Here is a 17,392-nt window from a genome sequence, read left to right on the forward strand (position 1 = left end):
GCTGCTTCAGAGATTAAGAACAAGGGGAGACTTCTCTGGATTGTTCTTATTTCCCATTTGATTGTTTACTTCTCTTACCAGGTGTCCTCTTATACTTCAACTCATACTCATGTGTTTTGTGATCGAAAATCTGATTCTGGAAGAGTGTTGGAATCCCTTTGTTGCTCACCAAAAAGTCATCACAGAAGTGATTCAAGCCATTCTAGCACCAATTGGCCCCTAAGGGCATTGCGTTGTTGTAGTCCGCAATCCCCACCGAGACGACAGTGGAGTCTGCAGTCCCCACCGAGACGAGAGCGCCACCACTCCAGGGACTCTCAGGCTTCACCTGGGTAGCAGACTATTTTATTTTAGGAATTGGGTAGTGTTTAGATGTGATTAAATGATGCTAGTGCAAGGCATGAAGAAGGAAGATGTCTAAGGTAGTTAAAATAAACCAGCACCACCTTGGTAATGCTTGTAGGTAGAAAGAACTAGAAAATAGGGAGTTCTGGAGCAAAATGGATTGATTCAGGAGCTGCTGGGAATGTTCTGAGTTGAACTGGTGCCAGGCTGAATATATAGCTTCATCTATACCACAAACCAAAATTGATCTTAAACTAGTTTAGTTCTCTGGTTTCCACCACAAATCCCAGCAATTAATTTTGTGAAGGTGTTGCAAACTTTTTGCCAGAGTCTTAACCTTTCATTCCCATACCTACATGGAACTATAATTCCTAAAGTTGGATATGGAGGAACAATAATTGTTTACACCTGGAATGTACTGTAGATAATAGACCCTGTGTTTCACTCTCGACAGCTCATGTTATGGCATATGAGTCTCCCTCTCTCTGGCTGCGTTAATAGAACCATAGTTTCCAACTCACAAGAAGTAACAGTTTTACTTTGTTTTGTGATAGATATTGTATCCAGTATATTATTTTGTGATATTGTGTCCAGTTCTTGACTCTGTATTTTAAGGAAGACTTAGACAAATTGGAATGGGCTCAGAAGAGGGCAGTGAAGATGGTTAGGGATGTAGAAAATGAGCCCTGAAAGAAAAGGTTGAAGGAGCTGGGTACATATGGCCTGGAGAAGAGAAGACTTAGAGGTGCATGATATGACTCTTCAACTATCTAAAGGGTTGTCTTCTGCCCTCCCATAGGGCAGGACTAGTTCTTATGAGGTTAAGTTACAGGAGGATGGATTTTGATGGAACATTAGAAACTTTTCCCCGTCTGGAGATCATCATCATGGGATCGAGTACAGAGCATGCTCAAGATAGACCGGAAATTCTAAATATGTAGATCCTCCCACCGCCTGGTGCTGTCCCCAGTTCTGGTCTTGTTTGCTCAAGGCTCGGTCACATTGGAACTGCTCTGCTGCAACCTTCTTCTCTCCTTCCCTCCTCTCTGCCCCTGTGGGTTTTCCACTGTGCAAGGGTGGGAAGGAGCTGCCTATAGGTTTATTTTCCTTCGGACACAACCAGTAGCAATTTTTTTTTCCTTTAACAATTTGGCTGATTGGCTTTACTTTCATTTTCACAGTTTTTTCTTTTTCTTCGGCTGGGCGTTTGCTTGTGAATCATGGAGGAGCTCCTCATGGGCTCCTTATCTGAGGGCTCAATGGCACTGGAGCTGCCCCCTAATCCGCCATTGCCCCCCCCCCGGGCACCTCCACTACCTCGGGGACAGTCTTACCCGCTTTGGCGGCAGCCCTCCCCCATCCCATTTGCTCTCCCTGCTGAAGCTTGCAAAGTGAGCAAGGAGGGTAATGGTTCCAAGCCTAAGAAGGCAAAAAAGCTCTCCTAGTCAGTGCGGCTTAGCGAGCAGCTGCTCATTCAAGCTGCCTACAAACGTTCGCGCCTCATGAAGGAACAGAAGGGAAAGCGGGACAAAGGTGACGCTCACCAATCGGGTGAATCTGTTTCCCTCAGCACCTCAGCAGTGCTTAATGCGGGCGGCGGAATGGCTGGTCTTCATTTCCCTCCCTTATTGCAGCCCACCCAGGAGGAGGAAGCTCTTGCCCACCCGAACTTGGAAGAAAAGGGAGAGCCTGTGCCAACTATCAGCACCCAGACTTCTCCGGCCACAAGGTCTGCAGGTACTGCCTTGGGACCCCCCGCTCCCTTCTTTCCACCGGATGTGGCAGCCTGGCTAAAGACCTTCTTTCTATCGGAGTGCCTTCCTTTGATGCCTCAGCCCTAGGGTAGGTTAGCGCCAGCGCCCCCCCCCCCCCCAAATCTGCAAAGCCACCCCCGGCTCTAGCTGGCCCTTCCATTGGGCCTCATGGGCGCCTTTCTTCTTCCTCGCCAGCTTCCAGCCCGCGCAGGGAGGCCATCTCTATTATGGAGTGTGGCCATTTCACGCCAAAACCACCCGCCCCTAGGCATAAAAGGCGCAGGCCCTCTGTATCTTTCTCTGACTCCGATCTGGGGCCTAAACCATCTAAAGCGCCTAGGAAGCACGGGGAATTGCCTCTTCCTGTAGCCCCAGTGCCTCTACCAGTCCCTAGTGGCTTTCCTGCTGTTTCACAGGTTTCCCTTCTGGTGCTCCCCACCTTCCCAGGGCCTCTTCATGTCCTGGGTTCTGCCTCTGAACCAGACCTTCCTGCTCTCCCACACGGGATCAGATAAAGAGGAGGGCGAGTTGTCTGAGGAGGAAGCTACTCCTGCACCCTCCTTATCAGTGCACCTTTTCTATTCTCAGGATTTTAATGTTATTTTGTCTAAAGCAAAGAGGGCCATAAAGGATGTCTCCTCCGCAGATGTCCCTCCTTCTGAGTTTCACCAGGAGGTATTCCCCTCTTCCTCAGGGGTGTCTACCTCGGTCCCTTTCCCTACTCTTTTCAGTCAAGTAATGTTAGCAGAATGGCAAAATCCTGCTTCTTGCAGACCCATTGGATCCCTACCTAAGAAGCACTTATACCCTGTCCCCTGAGGTATCAATGCTCTTGGCCACCTCTAGCAGGCGATCGAACCAGTACTCTGGACCGAAAGATGTTCCGGCGTTTACTCACTTCTCTTCCTGGTCCCCAAAATAGATGGCTCCTGGAGGGCAGTGTTGAACCTCTGGCGTCTCAACAAGCTCATGAAGAAGCAGAAGTTCTGGATGGAGTCTCTTCATTCCATCAAACAGGCCATCCTTCCGCATGACTTCCTAGCCTCAATAGATCTGTCCGAGGCTTGCATGTTCTGATCCTCCAAGAGCACTGACGTTTCCTACGGTTCTTCTATGATGGCCACCATTATCAATCAATATTGTGCTCTCGCGTTCGGCCTCTCGTCGGCCCCTTGGGTTTTCACGAAGATAATGGTGGCACTGACCGCACACCTGCGCCTCCAGGGGATCTGTTTCCATCCCTTTCTAGACACGATCTGCTCATCTGGGCACCATCGTTCAAGACTGCCACACTCCATGTGTGACTCCCTTTGGACTGCTTGCGGGATCATGGATTCGTGATGAATCGGGACAAGAGTCACCTGCACCCCTCTCAATCCCTCCAGCATCTGGGTGCGGGGTTCCACACAGTTCCTGCCCTAGTGTCACTCCTGGAGGACAGGAGATCCAAGATCATCTCTTTCTTGTCATCTCTTCTCCAAGCGGACGAAGCGGATCGATGCTGCTGGCGCAAGCGTTGGGTATGGTGACAGCTGCTATGGATTGTGTACCATGGGCCAGGTGGCACTCCAGGCCTCTCCAATGGCTGCTCCTGCCTTACCAGGATGACATCACTTCGTGCTCCCACGTTCAGGTACCGCTTTCCCGCAAGGTGAAACACTCCTTCCGTTGGTGGCTTTCTCCGGCCCTGGAGCGAGGCCTGACGTTCACGGAACCACACAGAATGCTGATTACTGTGGATGCCAGCCGCACTGGCTGGGGAGCGATCTGCGAAGGTCGCCCAACTCAGGGCCTCTGGACAACAAGGGAAAAGTCATGGAGCATCAATCGCCTGGAGCTTCATGCTGCCAGACTAGCCTTACTGACCTTCCAGGATGCAATCCAGGGCAAACATGTCCTTCTCAAGACGGACAACACCACCACCAAGGCGCACATCAACCACCGGGGGGAACCCGATCCAAGGGGCTAATGAAAGAAGCGGGCTTTCTCTTCGACTGGGCAGAAGGAAACATTCCCTCTATCAGGGCGGAACATCTCAGTGGGGTGGACAACACGCAAGCGGACTGGCTAAGTCATCAGTCAATCGATCCATCAGAATGGATGCTGCATCCCTGAGTCTTTCTCCAGGTCACACAGCACCTGGACATACCCCTGATCAATCTGTTCGCATCCCCCCTCAATACTCAACTTCCAAAGTTTTTCTCAAGGTTCCTTTCCCCGTTTGCAGCGGACACAGACACCCTCATAGTACCCTGGCCGAGGGGCCTCCTTTATGTCTTCCCCCCGATTCTAGGACAGGTAGTCAGGAAAATTTGGGTGGAGCGAGCGGAGGTCATCCTGATCGCACCCCACTGGCCCCGGAGGGAATGGTTTGCAGACCTGGTCAACCTGGCAACAGCACCCCCCTGGCGTCTTCCTCTCCTGCCAGATCTCCTCATTCAGGGACCAATGTACCATCCAGACCCTGGCTGGCTACAACTCTGCGCGTGGAAATTGAACGCAGCAATCTGAAGTCCAAGGGTTATTCCACCCAAGTCATGAATACCACCCAGGCCTGTCGACCCAGTGCATTTACCAGGCATCTTGGGTGGCTTTCTCAGGGTGTTCCTGGCGAAAAAACCTCGACCCACTTTCAGCAGGGATCCCAGAAGTACTGGACTTCCTTCAGGCAGGTCTCGCTCTCAAGCTTAAACCTTCTACGCTGCAGAGGCAAGTCTCAGCCTTGGAATCGGTACTGAAGATTTCAGACCCAGGTACTCAATCCTCCTCACATTTCTCGTTTCCTCAAGGGAGCTTCCAACCTGGTCCCCCCTCCAGTTCCCCGTTTTCCTTCTTGGAATCTCAACAAGGTATTGACTGCCTTAACGACTTGTCGTTAACGACTTAACGTAACGACTTAACGTAACGACTTTTGAACCGCTGCATTCTATCCCCCTGAAGCTTGTCTTACAAGACCCTCTTTTTGGTGGCCATTACATCTGCCCGCAGGGTTTCCAAATTGGGGACCCTCTGCTCGTAAGGAGCTCTGTGTGTTCCTTCCGGAAGAGGTGAAGCTGACCCTCGATCCTACGTTCCTGCCCAAGGTCAATTCTATGTTTCATCGGGCACAGGAGGTGGGCCTTCTGTCATTCTGCCCTAATCCTGCCCACCCTACGGAGGTGCGCTGGCACAAATTGGACGTTCGTCGCACTTTACGTTTCTGTGTTCGACGGACCAAGGATATCAGGAAGTTAGATGCCCTTTTTGTGTCCTCCTCTTCCCATAATCTCAGTCAGCGGCCCTCCAAGTCCTCGCTAGCAGCATGGATCTGGGCTTGCATCAGGTTGGCCTATGAAAGCTTGGGCCTTACTCCACTGCTTGGCATTATGGCCCACTACACGCGCAGTGTGGCAGTGTCCGCAGCATTTTCAACCCAGGCTCCCTTGGCAGACATTTGTAGGGCAGCTACATGGAGCTCAGTTTCTCCATTTATTAGCCATTATAAGATACCTTCCTTCCTGGAGTCCCAAATGGCATTCGACCGCTGTATTCTGCAACAAGTGGTCTGAACATCCTTCCCTCCCCTTCCTGGGACCGTTTCCGGGTTTACTTCTTGGGCATGTCCCATGATGATGATCTCCAGACCGGGGGAAAAGGAACATTGGGCCTTACCTTGTGAAGGGTCCTTTTCCTCTGATCTGGAGATCATCAGGCCCACCTGGATGTTATGTTGTGTTTAAGTTATAGTTGACAGTTTTTGGGAGGGCTATGTCACTTTTGGGCAGAGGCAGATCTTCAGGGAGATAGCTTTTTCCTCTCTCTCTGTCCCGCATCTTCTCTAGGACCATGGGTCCTGTGCTTCTTTCCCTGTGCTTCTTTCTTCTTTACCTATGTGGGTTACATTTTCTTATCTGTTTCTTCAGAGTTGTTGCTTCAGCAGAGCATCACAGGTCCTCATCACCTTTCGCATCAGTCCTGGAACTGGGGATGGCACCAGGCGGTGGGAGGATCTACATATTTAGAATTTCCGGTCTGTCTTGAGCATGCTCTGTACTTGATCCCATGATGATGATCTCCAGATCAGGGAAAAAAGACCCTTCACAAGGTAAGACCCAATGTTCCTTTTTAATGCTGACTCACATCCAGTGCAGTGCACCACCTATGGAAGAGCAAGGCATGTATGCTAGCTCCATGTGAGTCAAAAGCATGCTCTTGCTTCTCCCAAGCTCAGAGAGACTCCATTGTTACAAGCAAATATGTCATTGCTACAATGACGCACCTCCCATAATTCCCAATGGCGTAATGCAGTGATGATGTAATCACTAGTAGCAACTGTGCATCTCCTTGTTCAGGAGCAAGAACACAGTTTTGACTTGCATAGAACCAGTGCACATGCTCCACTCTTTCTGGATAGTATGTTGTGCTGTATGTGAGCCAGTAAGAGCAGTTTGACAATGGAAGCAATTATCTAGGGAGGTGGTGAGCTCTCCCTCTCTGGAGTTTGATAGAAGATATAGGCTGGACACCATCTGTTGCTCTAGTTCTGGGTTTCCTGCATCAAGCAAGGGGTTGGACTACCAGGCTCCCTCCAGCTGATTCTATGCGTTGAATAGAGAAAAATGCAGCTGCTCAAGTAAGACATGTGCTTTTTTCTGTAGGGGGAGAGAGGACCATTTCCGGACAGGTTCCTACAGTCACTCACATTATAAATATTGCAGGAATCCAATCCAAGAGAGGCAGCAGGAAAGAAATGTCCCTCCCTTGTATTTTGCTCATAAAACACATTGCCACCATTATTCCAAAGGTTGGTTGTTTTTCAAGCTTCAGTTTGTGTGTCTGGAACTGTTGAAAGTGTAAGCCTTCACATTGTCTACTTGTGGTAAAATGTTCCAATCCAAACTGTCTTGCCTGTCAGACAGTAATCCAGCCCCTCTGACCAGAGGGTATGCCACTGAGGCTGTTTGCTTGACATACTGAGCTCTTTGGAAGCAGGATCCAGTGACAAAAGCATGTTGCAAATGCAGATCTCCAAGCTGACTGACAGCAGGACCTGCTTGGGTTTCTTCTTGGCTGGAAGTTTGGAGAGCCCTGGAAAGGATGATAAGTTGTGGGCAGAAGCATGTAACCTAGGAAGCTTTTACTGAATCAGACGGTTGGTCCATCTAGCTCAGTATTGTCCACACTGACTTGCAACAGCTCTCTGGGATTTTGGGCAGGGTGTCTTTCCCAGCCCTACCTGGAAATACCAGGGATTGAACCTGGGACCTTCTGTATGCAAAGCAGATGCTCTACTACTGAGCTACAGCCCTATCCCCATGGATGGCAATATTCCATGGAAGGATAGTTGCCCACCATTTCCAGCTCATCTGATTTTATCTTTTAGTTTCGTATGTGCATTACCTGGCAAGCTCTCTAACTTCTCTTGCTCTTTTTCTTTTCTTTTCTTTTCTTTTTCTTTTTTCTTTTTTTTAGAAAGGAGCAAATCCTACAGAGTGTCCCATTCCTTCTCTCCAGAGAGCCCCGACCTGGTAAGAAAAGATATGGCATGGGGTCAAATTTAACTTGTCTCTGGCATATCAGAGGTGCTGTACAAAGTGGGGAGGGATGGTGAAATTGGATTCCTGTTTTCCTTGACAGTATAAATAAAACTGGCTCCTTAGAATGCAACAGTCATTCCTGATAAATGTAGCCCAAATTTTGTTGTTTGTTAAGTGCTAGAAATTTCAATTTTATTTACTTGTCATATTTCTATACCTCCTGATATGTACATCTTTAGGTGGTATACAAAATTTAAAATTTTCAAAAGTCACAGATTACAATACATAACAATAAAAACAATAGAATAAAATAACAATTAAAACAAGTTCTTCGACATGATCTATCTTCTACACCAGTGTTTCTCAACCTTTTTGGAGTCAAGGACCGCTAAATTCTTCGTGCAGAGTTTCAAGGACCGCTACATTCTTCATGCGCAGTTTCCCGGACCGGCAGTTAGTAAAGGGGTTTCAAATCTATCTATCTATCTATCTATCTATCTATCTATCTATCTATCTATCTATCAGACTTCTATACTGCCCAAAACTTGCATCTCTGGGCAGTTTACAATTAAAATAATATAAGCATTAAAATAATTAAATTTGGAATCTTTTGCAAACATGGAATATTAGGGGTTCTCAACCTTGGGTCCCTCAGTTAAACTCCCATAACCCCCAACCACAATGGCATTTGGCCATTATGGCTGGGGATTATGGGAGTAGAAGTCCACCAACGTCTGGATACCCAAGGTTGAGAACCCCTGAATCTAAAAGCCTGGGTGAACAAATTTGTCACCAGTATGTCTTCAGTATGTGTGGGGTGGGGGTGGAGGTGCTTGTGATTACTCAATGGAGAGGGGATGTTGGGCCATTAGAAAAATTCAAAAGCTACATGGGGGCAATGAAAACAACACACAAGCAAGCTTTTGAATCCCCCCAAATGCTTCATCAGGCTGGATGTCAAGCAAAGCAAAAAGGAGGTGAGGAGAGGAGAGCAGGGCAAGCTCAGTAGAGCCGGAAATCTACAGTTTAACCCTCTCATGATGGAGGTGGAGTTTTAGCAGGAGTTGTGTAGTCGCAGGGCAGGATCCAGACAACGTTAGTCACGCCCACCCACTGAAATTAATTTAATCATCTCTCATTTGTGTCAATGCTGCTTGGTCATGATCACCTGACTTGATCTGGATCCTGCTCTTAGATGTGCACTTTGTGAGGTGGACCTAATGAAACCCGTGCAGCTCCTCCAAAACTCGTTAAATTCGTTACATGGCAGGTGCTGGGAATTGGGTTTTTTTTAATGGTGAAAGAAAATGTGAAGAAGAGCGGTGGAGACCTGGCATTAAAAGAAAGGGGGTGATTCTGAGATGGCGGAGGGTGTGGGGCGTTGTAGTGGTAGATGCCTCATTTTCCTCGCTGGGGAGACGAGGCACTGTTCAGGGTGGGTGAGGCAATGGTGCACCGGACTGCACTCGGAAGGTCGCCTGGGTCCAAGAGCTGCCGCCACTGTGCTTGCGCACCAGAGTGTAGCAAGTGTTCCCCATCCTCTCTCACAATGTGCACTTCTGTGCCCCCCTCCCAACTCCCCTGCGGGAGCCAATCACACCAGCCTGCCTTTGGGGCCACGCAGCTCACGTGGTCCCACATGCTGCCCGCGCATACCTGTGAGGTGAGCCAGGGCGGCCCTCCTCCCTCCCTCCTCTGCTTAGCCCTCACCGCGGCATGATCCCGGCCAGAGATTGTCCCCCGCACCCGGCGAGGTCATAAAGGGGACCGCCGTCCTCCACCGGCGGTGCAGACCAGGGGGTTACAGGGGGCAGAGGGACCACAACACCCCACCGATGCAAGAGGGAAACAGCGTTCCCTCTCAAGGCGCCTCGACCACAATAGGCAGCTGGGTTTCAATCAATCAACCTTTGGCTGCAAACAATGAGCATGCAAGAACCAGCAGCCCTTCAAGTGGCAGCCCTTCAGGTGGCATACCTTTTCATGCCCCCACACCGCATACAGTTTGAAGCTGTAAAGATAGGGAATAAAATAGCTGTAGGAAGATCACAGCAGCACGTGGAGGCAAGGGACAAGAAGGTGATACTCTTTCTCTTCCGTACCATGTGCAAAATTGAGGAAGTGAGTGCCTTGATTGCAGTTGTTGGGGGGGGGTTGACTCCCAGTCAGGGACCAGCGCTCAACCCTTCGGGGACCGGCAGCGGTCCCCGGACCGGTGGTTGAGAAACTCTGTTCTACACAAATGGGCTATGCGCCCGTGCAGAGATCACGTCGGAATCTAACAAGCTCAATTTCTCCTGCTTTTGGCGGTAACCCCGCCCCCAGCCACTGTATATGGCAGCACCACTCCTCATCCCCTCAGTCTTTCTTCACCTGTGCTTCAGCGAGCATTGTGAGTCTTTCAGCTCAACCATCTGTTGGATTTGGCCTATCCTGGTTGTTTTTTCTCTTGTTTCTTTGTTTTTTATTTTTCACTCCTCATACATTCAGTGGCGTTTCTCTTTGCATTGCGTTTATTTTCCTCGGTCTTTCCTTTTGAGCTCTGTTCCCGGCTGGGATGGAGCGTGTTGGTCGGCCGGCCTTCGGCATGCATGCCGGGCATGAAAAGCTTCAAAAAGTGCATTACTTGTAGAGCGAAGCTCCCCTCCCCAGACTCACACCTGGAGTGCCTCCTGTGCTTAGGGGAGTCCCACATAGTCGAGACCTGCTCGCATTGCCAGAAGTTTACTAAGCAGGCTCGTCGTAATAGTCAGCGTGGTGTAGTGGTTAGAGTGCCAGACTAGGACCAGAGAGACCCACATTCAAATCCCCATTCAGCCAAATACTTGCTGGGTGACTCCAGGCCAGTCACTTCTCTCTCAGCCTAACCTACTTCACAGCGTTGTTGCATTGGAGGACAGCTCAGAAGAGTTCCCCTCTTATCAGCTTCTCAGATTTCGCCAGTCTCATCAGAAGTGCAGCCGAAAGCCAAGAAAAAGAGATTGAAGGCAAGCAAGCGTGTGTCGATAGATTGGGAGCAACCTCCCCCTCCAAAGAGGAAGGCTTCGGGCGCCTTGTCCTCCTCGACCTCAGTCAAGAAGGCTAGGGTTGTCCAACAGGACCAGCAACAAAAGCCTAGGAGGCAAGTGTGGCCTGTTTCCCCCTAGCCGTCAGAAGCCTTGGATGCAGCTGCATCAGAGGATCAGGACTACGATTCTTTGGGAGAGGACGCCTATTCCCCGACCAAATTTGATGAACATTTTTCGTGGCTGTCTCACCATTGGTCCCCTCCTCATCGGTATCAAGAAGATCGTCCATTGTCGAACCGCCAGGGTGTTTTGTGGGATTGTCGAGATCGGCACCACACCTTGGACTATCACTCCCCCTTGGTGGATGCTGAGCATGTGTATAACTCCTGGCGCTTGGACTCCAGCTCATACCACCAATACTGATCAGACGGCATGTCAACATATGCAGACTACGCCAGACCGCACTATGGGTCACGCTGTTCGGAGGACCGCACGTACGGTCAGCCCTCGATTCCTAGGCCAGAGAGGACCACTCCTTCTCACTTAGAGGGCTGCCCACATTCCCGTTCTCCGCATAGTTCCTCTCGGGATCGAGAGAAGTGTGAAGCACTGACTATCCGCATCGACAGGGCACCGTGAGTTGGTTCCTGTCTCAGAGCCTAGTTCCTCTCTGGGAACCTGTCTTGGAGCCTAGTTCCTCCCCGGCCCCTGTGACCAAGGAGTTGGCTATTCCTTTGCAACCTGAATCAGACAGTGAGGACAGTTCCCCAGATTCAGAGGATGTCTCCCTGGGATCGCCGCCCCTCGATATCCACTCTGATTCGAAGCCGGTCTCCCCCTCGGAGGACCTGAAACTCTATACAGCCTATGTAACTCATATGGTTTCTGCTTTGAGGGTGAACTTGGACAACCCACAAGAGGGTGAATTGAATCCTCTGTTTAGCCTGATTGACTCTGAAGCTAAGGTCCCAGCGGCTCTGCCCTTTAACCCCACGTTATTGGAGGTGGCGAAGGCACATTGGAAAAGACCTAATATGCTTTCTCAGCCCAATCGGCACCTTGAAAATTTCTACAGGGTACAGTTTCAAGAGGACAAGGCCTTTTTGAAGAGTCATCTGATCCCCAATTCTATTGTGGTGGAGGCCTCTCTACAACGATATCGGGGACACGGTCAATCTGCCCCGAGTGATAAAGAAGGCAAGAAGCTGGACTCCTTTGGGAGAAGGCTTTATTCTGTTGCTGCCTTACACTCCAGAGTGGCCAATTACCAGGCCTATAATGCCCAATATAACCACTTCTTGTGGGAGAAGGTAGGTCCCTTCTTGGATCTTCTTCCCCAGGACAGACAGGACGCTATGAAGTGCTTCCTTCGGGAGGTGATTCAAGAGTCCAAACAGGAACTTTACTCTGCCTGTCACTCCGTGGGTGTGCGGCTAAGGTCATGGCCACATCAGTGGCACTGCAACATCACTCTTGGCTTTGGTCTTCAGGCCTGCATTTTGAGGCTCATACCAGGGTAGAGGACTTGCCCTTCAAGGGTTCGAACCTGTTCTCGGAGTAGACCAATGATACGCTCCAGAAGGTGCAAAAGTTAAGGAACACAGCACGTTCCATGTGCTATACTTCTCAGTCGCCTAAGATACAGAAGGCTCCTGCATGGTTGCCTTATCAGGCTTAGATATCACAGGTGTACCGTCATGCATCCTCAGAACAGTCCTTTCGGGCCAATAAGTTTCCCGCCAAATTCAAGTCGGGCGGGCAGCCCAGTAAGCAGGCTTTCCAGAAGCCCCGCACAAGTGTCCCGCCTAAGAAACAATGACTCGAGGCATTTTGGGACTTGTCTGAGCCCCTTTGCAGAGACTTGGGAAAGGGTGACCACAGATCATTGGGTCCTGGCGGTGGGACGTATGGGCTATGCCCTAGAATTTCAGGGGCTGAGTCCAATATCTGGAACTGTGGTGACCCCCTCACACACCAGAATCGGATCAAGAGGTCACCGCTCTTCTAGAGAAGGACGCGATAGAAGTTGTGTCGAATTGAAGCAGTCCGTGGTTCTATTCCCAGTACTTCCTGGTGCCGAAACCGGACAGGGTCAGTGCCCTATCTTAGACTTAAGGCCTCTGAACCAGCATCTCATCTACAAACTGTTTTGTATACTGTCGATACCAAACATTATGGCCATCCTCCTCAGGGACCTGTGGATGGTCTCATTGGACTTTAAGGACACGCATTACCATGTATCCATAAGGCCTCAACATCGACGCTTCCTGAGGTTTCAAATAGGTGGGATCACCTATCAATCAAGGCATTGCCATTTGGCCTCACCATCGCGCCTCGTGTATTCACGTAGTGTCTGGCGCTGGTGGTGTTGTTCCTGGAAGAGCGCAGCCTGCAAGTCCTGCTGTTTCTCAACTATTGGTTGATTGCAACAAGTACCCTGCAGGCGATTCGGGATGCCTTCGGCTTTGTTATCAATATCCTCCAGGACTTGGGGTTCCAAATAAATTTCAAGAAGTCCCATTTGGAACTTACCTGGCGGATTCAGTTTATTGGACTGATTTTCGACACGTGTCTGGAAAAGGTCTTCCTTCCCGGGGCCCGCATCACAACTCTCCAGAGACTGGTGGTCACCTGCTTGGTCGGAGGCCCGCAAACTATGCGCTCCATCCAGCGCCTGTTGGGCCACATGGCGTCCAGTGCTTATGTACTGCCACATGCACGTCTTTGAATGCGAGTCATTCAACAGTAGTTTTTGGACGTGTTTTATCCTCTTTGGGATCCAAGTCAACTCAAGCGTTCGCCCCCTCCTTTGCTGAGAGTGACAGCTTGGTGGTGGATGAGTGTCTAGCACCTAAGCATTGGTGCCCCTTTCCAAGTGTCCCCTCACTCCCGAGTAGTGGCGATGGACGCGTCAGAGCTCGGTTGGGGTGCTCATCTGGACGGCCTTCATCTGAGTGGCCACTGGTCTGCAGAAGAACGGAGCCATGACATCAACTATTTGGAGCAGTTGGCGATTTTCAGTGTGCTCAAAGGGTTTCTGCCCCTGTTGCAGGGGAGGTTGGTTTTGATTTAGACCAACAATACAATGGCAAAAGCCTATCTGAACCGCCAGGGCGGTACCTCCTCGAGGGGCCTTCCATCGCTGGCCCTGGACCTGTGGTATTGGTGCCTGGACAACAAGGTGTTGCTGCAGGCGATGCACATTCAGGGTGTCCTGAATATACAGGCCGATGCTTTGAGCAGACTAACCGTGGTCTCCAACGAGTGGATGCTGCATCAGGGTGTTTTGGGGGACATCTTTGCAGACTGGGGAGTTCCAGCTCTGGACATGTTTGCCTCACAGGACAATGCTCAGTGCCCCGTATATTGCTCCAGTGGAAGTTTGGGCAAAGGCTCTGTGGGGGATGCTTTCGTTCAGTCCTGGACGGGCCCGCTCCTGTATATGTTTCCCCCATTCCCTCTCATTCCCAAGGTCCTGAGCAAGTTGAGAATGGATAGGGCCAGGGCTATCCTGATCACCCCGTGGTGGCCCAGGAGGCCCAGGTTTCCAGCCCTGACCTGTGTGGCATTGTACTGGACAACTCTCCCTGTTCGGACGGACCTGTTATCGCAGGAACAGGGACGAGTGTTACACCCAGACGTTCGGTCCCTCCACTTGACTGCATGACGGGTCCTCCCGACTTCCCCTTGAAGCTTCAAGAGGTGTTGGTGGTGGCTAGGAAGCCGTCCACATGGAAGTCCTATGACCATAAGTGAACACGGTTCAGGTCCTTTGCTGACCTGCAGGCGTTTGATGTGGACAATCCGTCTGTTCAGGACATAGCCCCTGGTGGCGCAGTGGTAAAACTGCCGCCCTGTAACCAGAAGGTTACAAGTTCGATCCTGACCAGGGGCTCAAGGTTGACTCAGCCTTCCATCCTTCCGAGGTCGGTAAAATGAGGACCCAGAATGTTGGGGGCAATATGCTACATCATTGTAAACCGCTTAGAGAGCTTTGGCTATAGAGCGGTATATAAATGTAAGTGCTATTGCTATATGTAACTATCTTCTCTCAAAGAGTATGGGTTGAAGCTTGCTTCCATTAAGGTATATTTGGCTGCCACTGTGGCATGTTCTCCCTTGGACCGGGCCTCTTGGTTCAAAGAGTCGGTGGTTAAGTTTCCTGAAAGATCTGACAAACTTGTACCCTGTTATGGCCCTGGCTGGGTATCTGTCTGTAGTTCTGGCTGGTCTTCTCAGGCCACCCTTTGAGCTTCTGGCTTCTATTGACCCTCATCTATTGACTTGGAAGGTCACCTTTTTGGTGGTGGTTACCTCCGCCAGGAGGGTTAGTGAGTTGTGGGCCCTGCAGGCCGACCAACCATACCTGCAGTTCCATAAGGACAAAGTTGTACTCAGGACAGATGTCAACTTCCTGCCTAAAGTGGTGTCCATGTTTCACCGTTCATTCCCACTCACTTTGCCTGTATTCTTTCAAAATCCTTCATCCACTGCAGAGAGGCAGGTACACCGTTTGGATGTGCGTAGGGTTCTGTCCTTTTATGTGCAGAGATCCACTGAATGGAGGAAGTGTCCCTCCTTGTTCATCCTGTATGATGGGCCTAGAAAGGGACTTCAGGTATCGGCCCAGTCCATGTTCAAGTGGATAGTCTCCACTATTGAGTTGTTTTACCAGTTGGCACATAAGCAGTTGCCTTCTACTGTAAAGGCTCATTCTGTTAGGTCTGTGGCGGCCTCTGTGGCCTTTGATCGGGTGGTCCCGTTGGGCGCTGTTTGTCAGGCAGCTACTTGGGCTTCACCGTGCTCGTTTATGAAGCATTATGCTATTGATGTAAGAGCATGTAATGATGCTGTATTTGGCAGGAGTGTCCTGCAGTCCATTATTGGTTAATATGTTTGTCCTGAAATAAAGATTTTCCTGGTTGTCTACCTATTACCTCTCTTTTCCCTCCTCCTTGGGTGCTTGCTTGCTTATGCACCCATTTGTGTAGAAGACAGAGACCAAGTCGAAGAACTACAGGTTACTCACCTGTAACATTGCTTCTTCTCGTGGTCATCTGTACTTTTACACACCCTCCCATCCTCTCCTCTTGGGTCGCTGAAACTTGACTCTGTGACTGAGGGGATGAGGAGTGGCGCAGCCGTATATAGCGGCTGGAGGTGGGGTTACCACCAAAAGCAGGAGAAATTGAGCTTGTTAGATTCCAACGTGGTCTCTGTGCAGGCGCGTAGCCCATTTGTGTAGAAGTACAGAGGACCACTAGAAGAACCAACGTTACAGGTGAGTAACATGTAGTTTTTAAAATTATTAAAAATTATTTTAAAAATTTAATTGGCTCTTCCTTCATATAGTCCACTGGAGAGAACCTGGGCAGTAACAGCTATTAGGCTGATGTAGTCCCCAGTTTTTGTAGGGCAGACTATTTGTTATACGAATCTTGTGGTGGGTTATTTCAGAACATTCCTTTTGGACCCTGATGTCTTTCTGTGTGTTCTCCCTCTTCCCCCCTCCATGAAAATGAAAACTAATCTGCAGAAGATAAAGAAGAAAATATTAACCCACCATGACGAAACTGAAAAGAAAAAGAAAAAATTAATGCGCTCTGAGGAAACCAAAAGGAAAAAGAGAGCAACTTCAGAGAAAGATACAAAGTCTCCGAAGGTAGGTGAAGGAGGGCATGCGTTTCTAGAGGCTTCCTTCAGGCTGGTATTTGTTAATGTGATGTGATTTTGCTCATTTTTGTGCACATGTGATCTGAAGTACTGTACATCACCCAATGGATTACAGAGTTGCCTGCTTGGGTGATAATGTTCATATTTCCAGCACACCTATTCTGCTTTCTAAGGAGACCAACCAAATTTTTTCTTTATTTTTGAATATCTGCAGATCAAGAAGAAAGTCAGAAAGGCTCAAACTCCTGTCAGTCATGACACTTTGTCTTCAGCTGCTGAAGCAGCCATTCCACAAGACATTGCCGGCAATTTACAGTCTGTGAGAACAAGAGAGTCTGAGCCGGTAGGAATAGTTGGAGGTTCTTCTTAGCCCTCTCTTCTCCCATTTTTAAACAAATGTATTTACCTCTAAGACCCACTAGATAGAGAAGTTCTCTGCTGTAGAGGCTAAGAATGTATGCAATGGATTATGGGATTATTTCCATGGCCAATTCAAGTATCTGGCTTAATGAAGCATCAGTGTGTGATGTCTAGATTTTACTCATTGATCATAGAAAGCTACCACCTCTGCTCCATTTTAGGATTTGTGGCCTCACTGAGGCCAGAAATGTACTTGATTTGATTCTGTTGTGACATGAGTGGTTAGCAGCCTCATCTTGTTCATGCGGGAGCAAAACTGCAGCCTTGGCACATGTCTAGTCCAGCTCTAGACCAAGCTAATTCCTCCCTTTTCCACGGTGGATTACCACTGATTTTTTAAATAACTAGAACTTTTATTTACATTGGATTTTTAAAAAATGTAACTAGAATACTAAATTTCAAATTCTTATTTTTTTAAAAAAATTGTTAAAGTTTAAATCTCATCACAAACATTGTAAACACTTAGTCTCCACAAAATGAACTATTGACTATCATACTCATTGAGTTACCTGCCAATCAAACATGGGAATTCATTTCAGTTTCATCTCTCGCTTTTGGACTTTTGGTTTCTGTTTCCAAACAAGACTAAAGTCACATGTACAAAGACACTGGCTGGATAGTAAGGCGGTTGTTTTGTGGTGGGCTGGAGCAAGGCAGAGAAGTTAAGACAGACACA

The 17,392-nt window shown here is 49.1% G+C and overlaps 1 protein-coding gene across 17 annotated transcripts in view; it reads left to right on the top strand.

The window, feature by feature from the left end:
• Positions 1 to 17,392, top strand: part of LOC128323309 (uncharacterized) — a 133,828-nt gene that overhangs the window by 108,257 nt on the left and 8,179 nt on the right. For 15 of the 17 annotated variants that reach the window (XM_053246158.1, XM_053246162.1, XM_053246168.1 and 12 more), the window contains 5 exons: positions 82 to 332; positions 6,737 to 6,882; positions 7,551 to 7,604; positions 16,137 to 16,285; positions 16,511 to 16,639. In XM_053246158.1, the coding sequence (XP_053102133.1) occupies positions 82 to 332; positions 6,737 to 6,882; positions 7,551 to 7,604; positions 16,137 to 16,285; positions 16,511 to 16,639 (729 nt within the window). Of the gene's footprint in view, positions 1 to 81; positions 333 to 6,736; positions 6,883 to 7,550; positions 7,607 to 16,136; positions 16,286 to 16,510; positions 16,640 to 17,392 lie in introns of all 17 variants that reach the window. The other 2 variants (XM_053246156.1, XM_053246159.1) reach the window with 2 other exon arrangements.

This window comes from Hemicordylus capensis, chromosome 4 (genome assembly GCF_027244095.1).
Source record: "Hemicordylus capensis ecotype Gifberg chromosome 4, rHemCap1.1.pri, whole genome shotgun sequence".
Lineage (NCBI taxonomy): Eukaryota > Metazoa > Chordata > Lepidosauria > Squamata > Cordylidae > Hemicordylus > Hemicordylus capensis.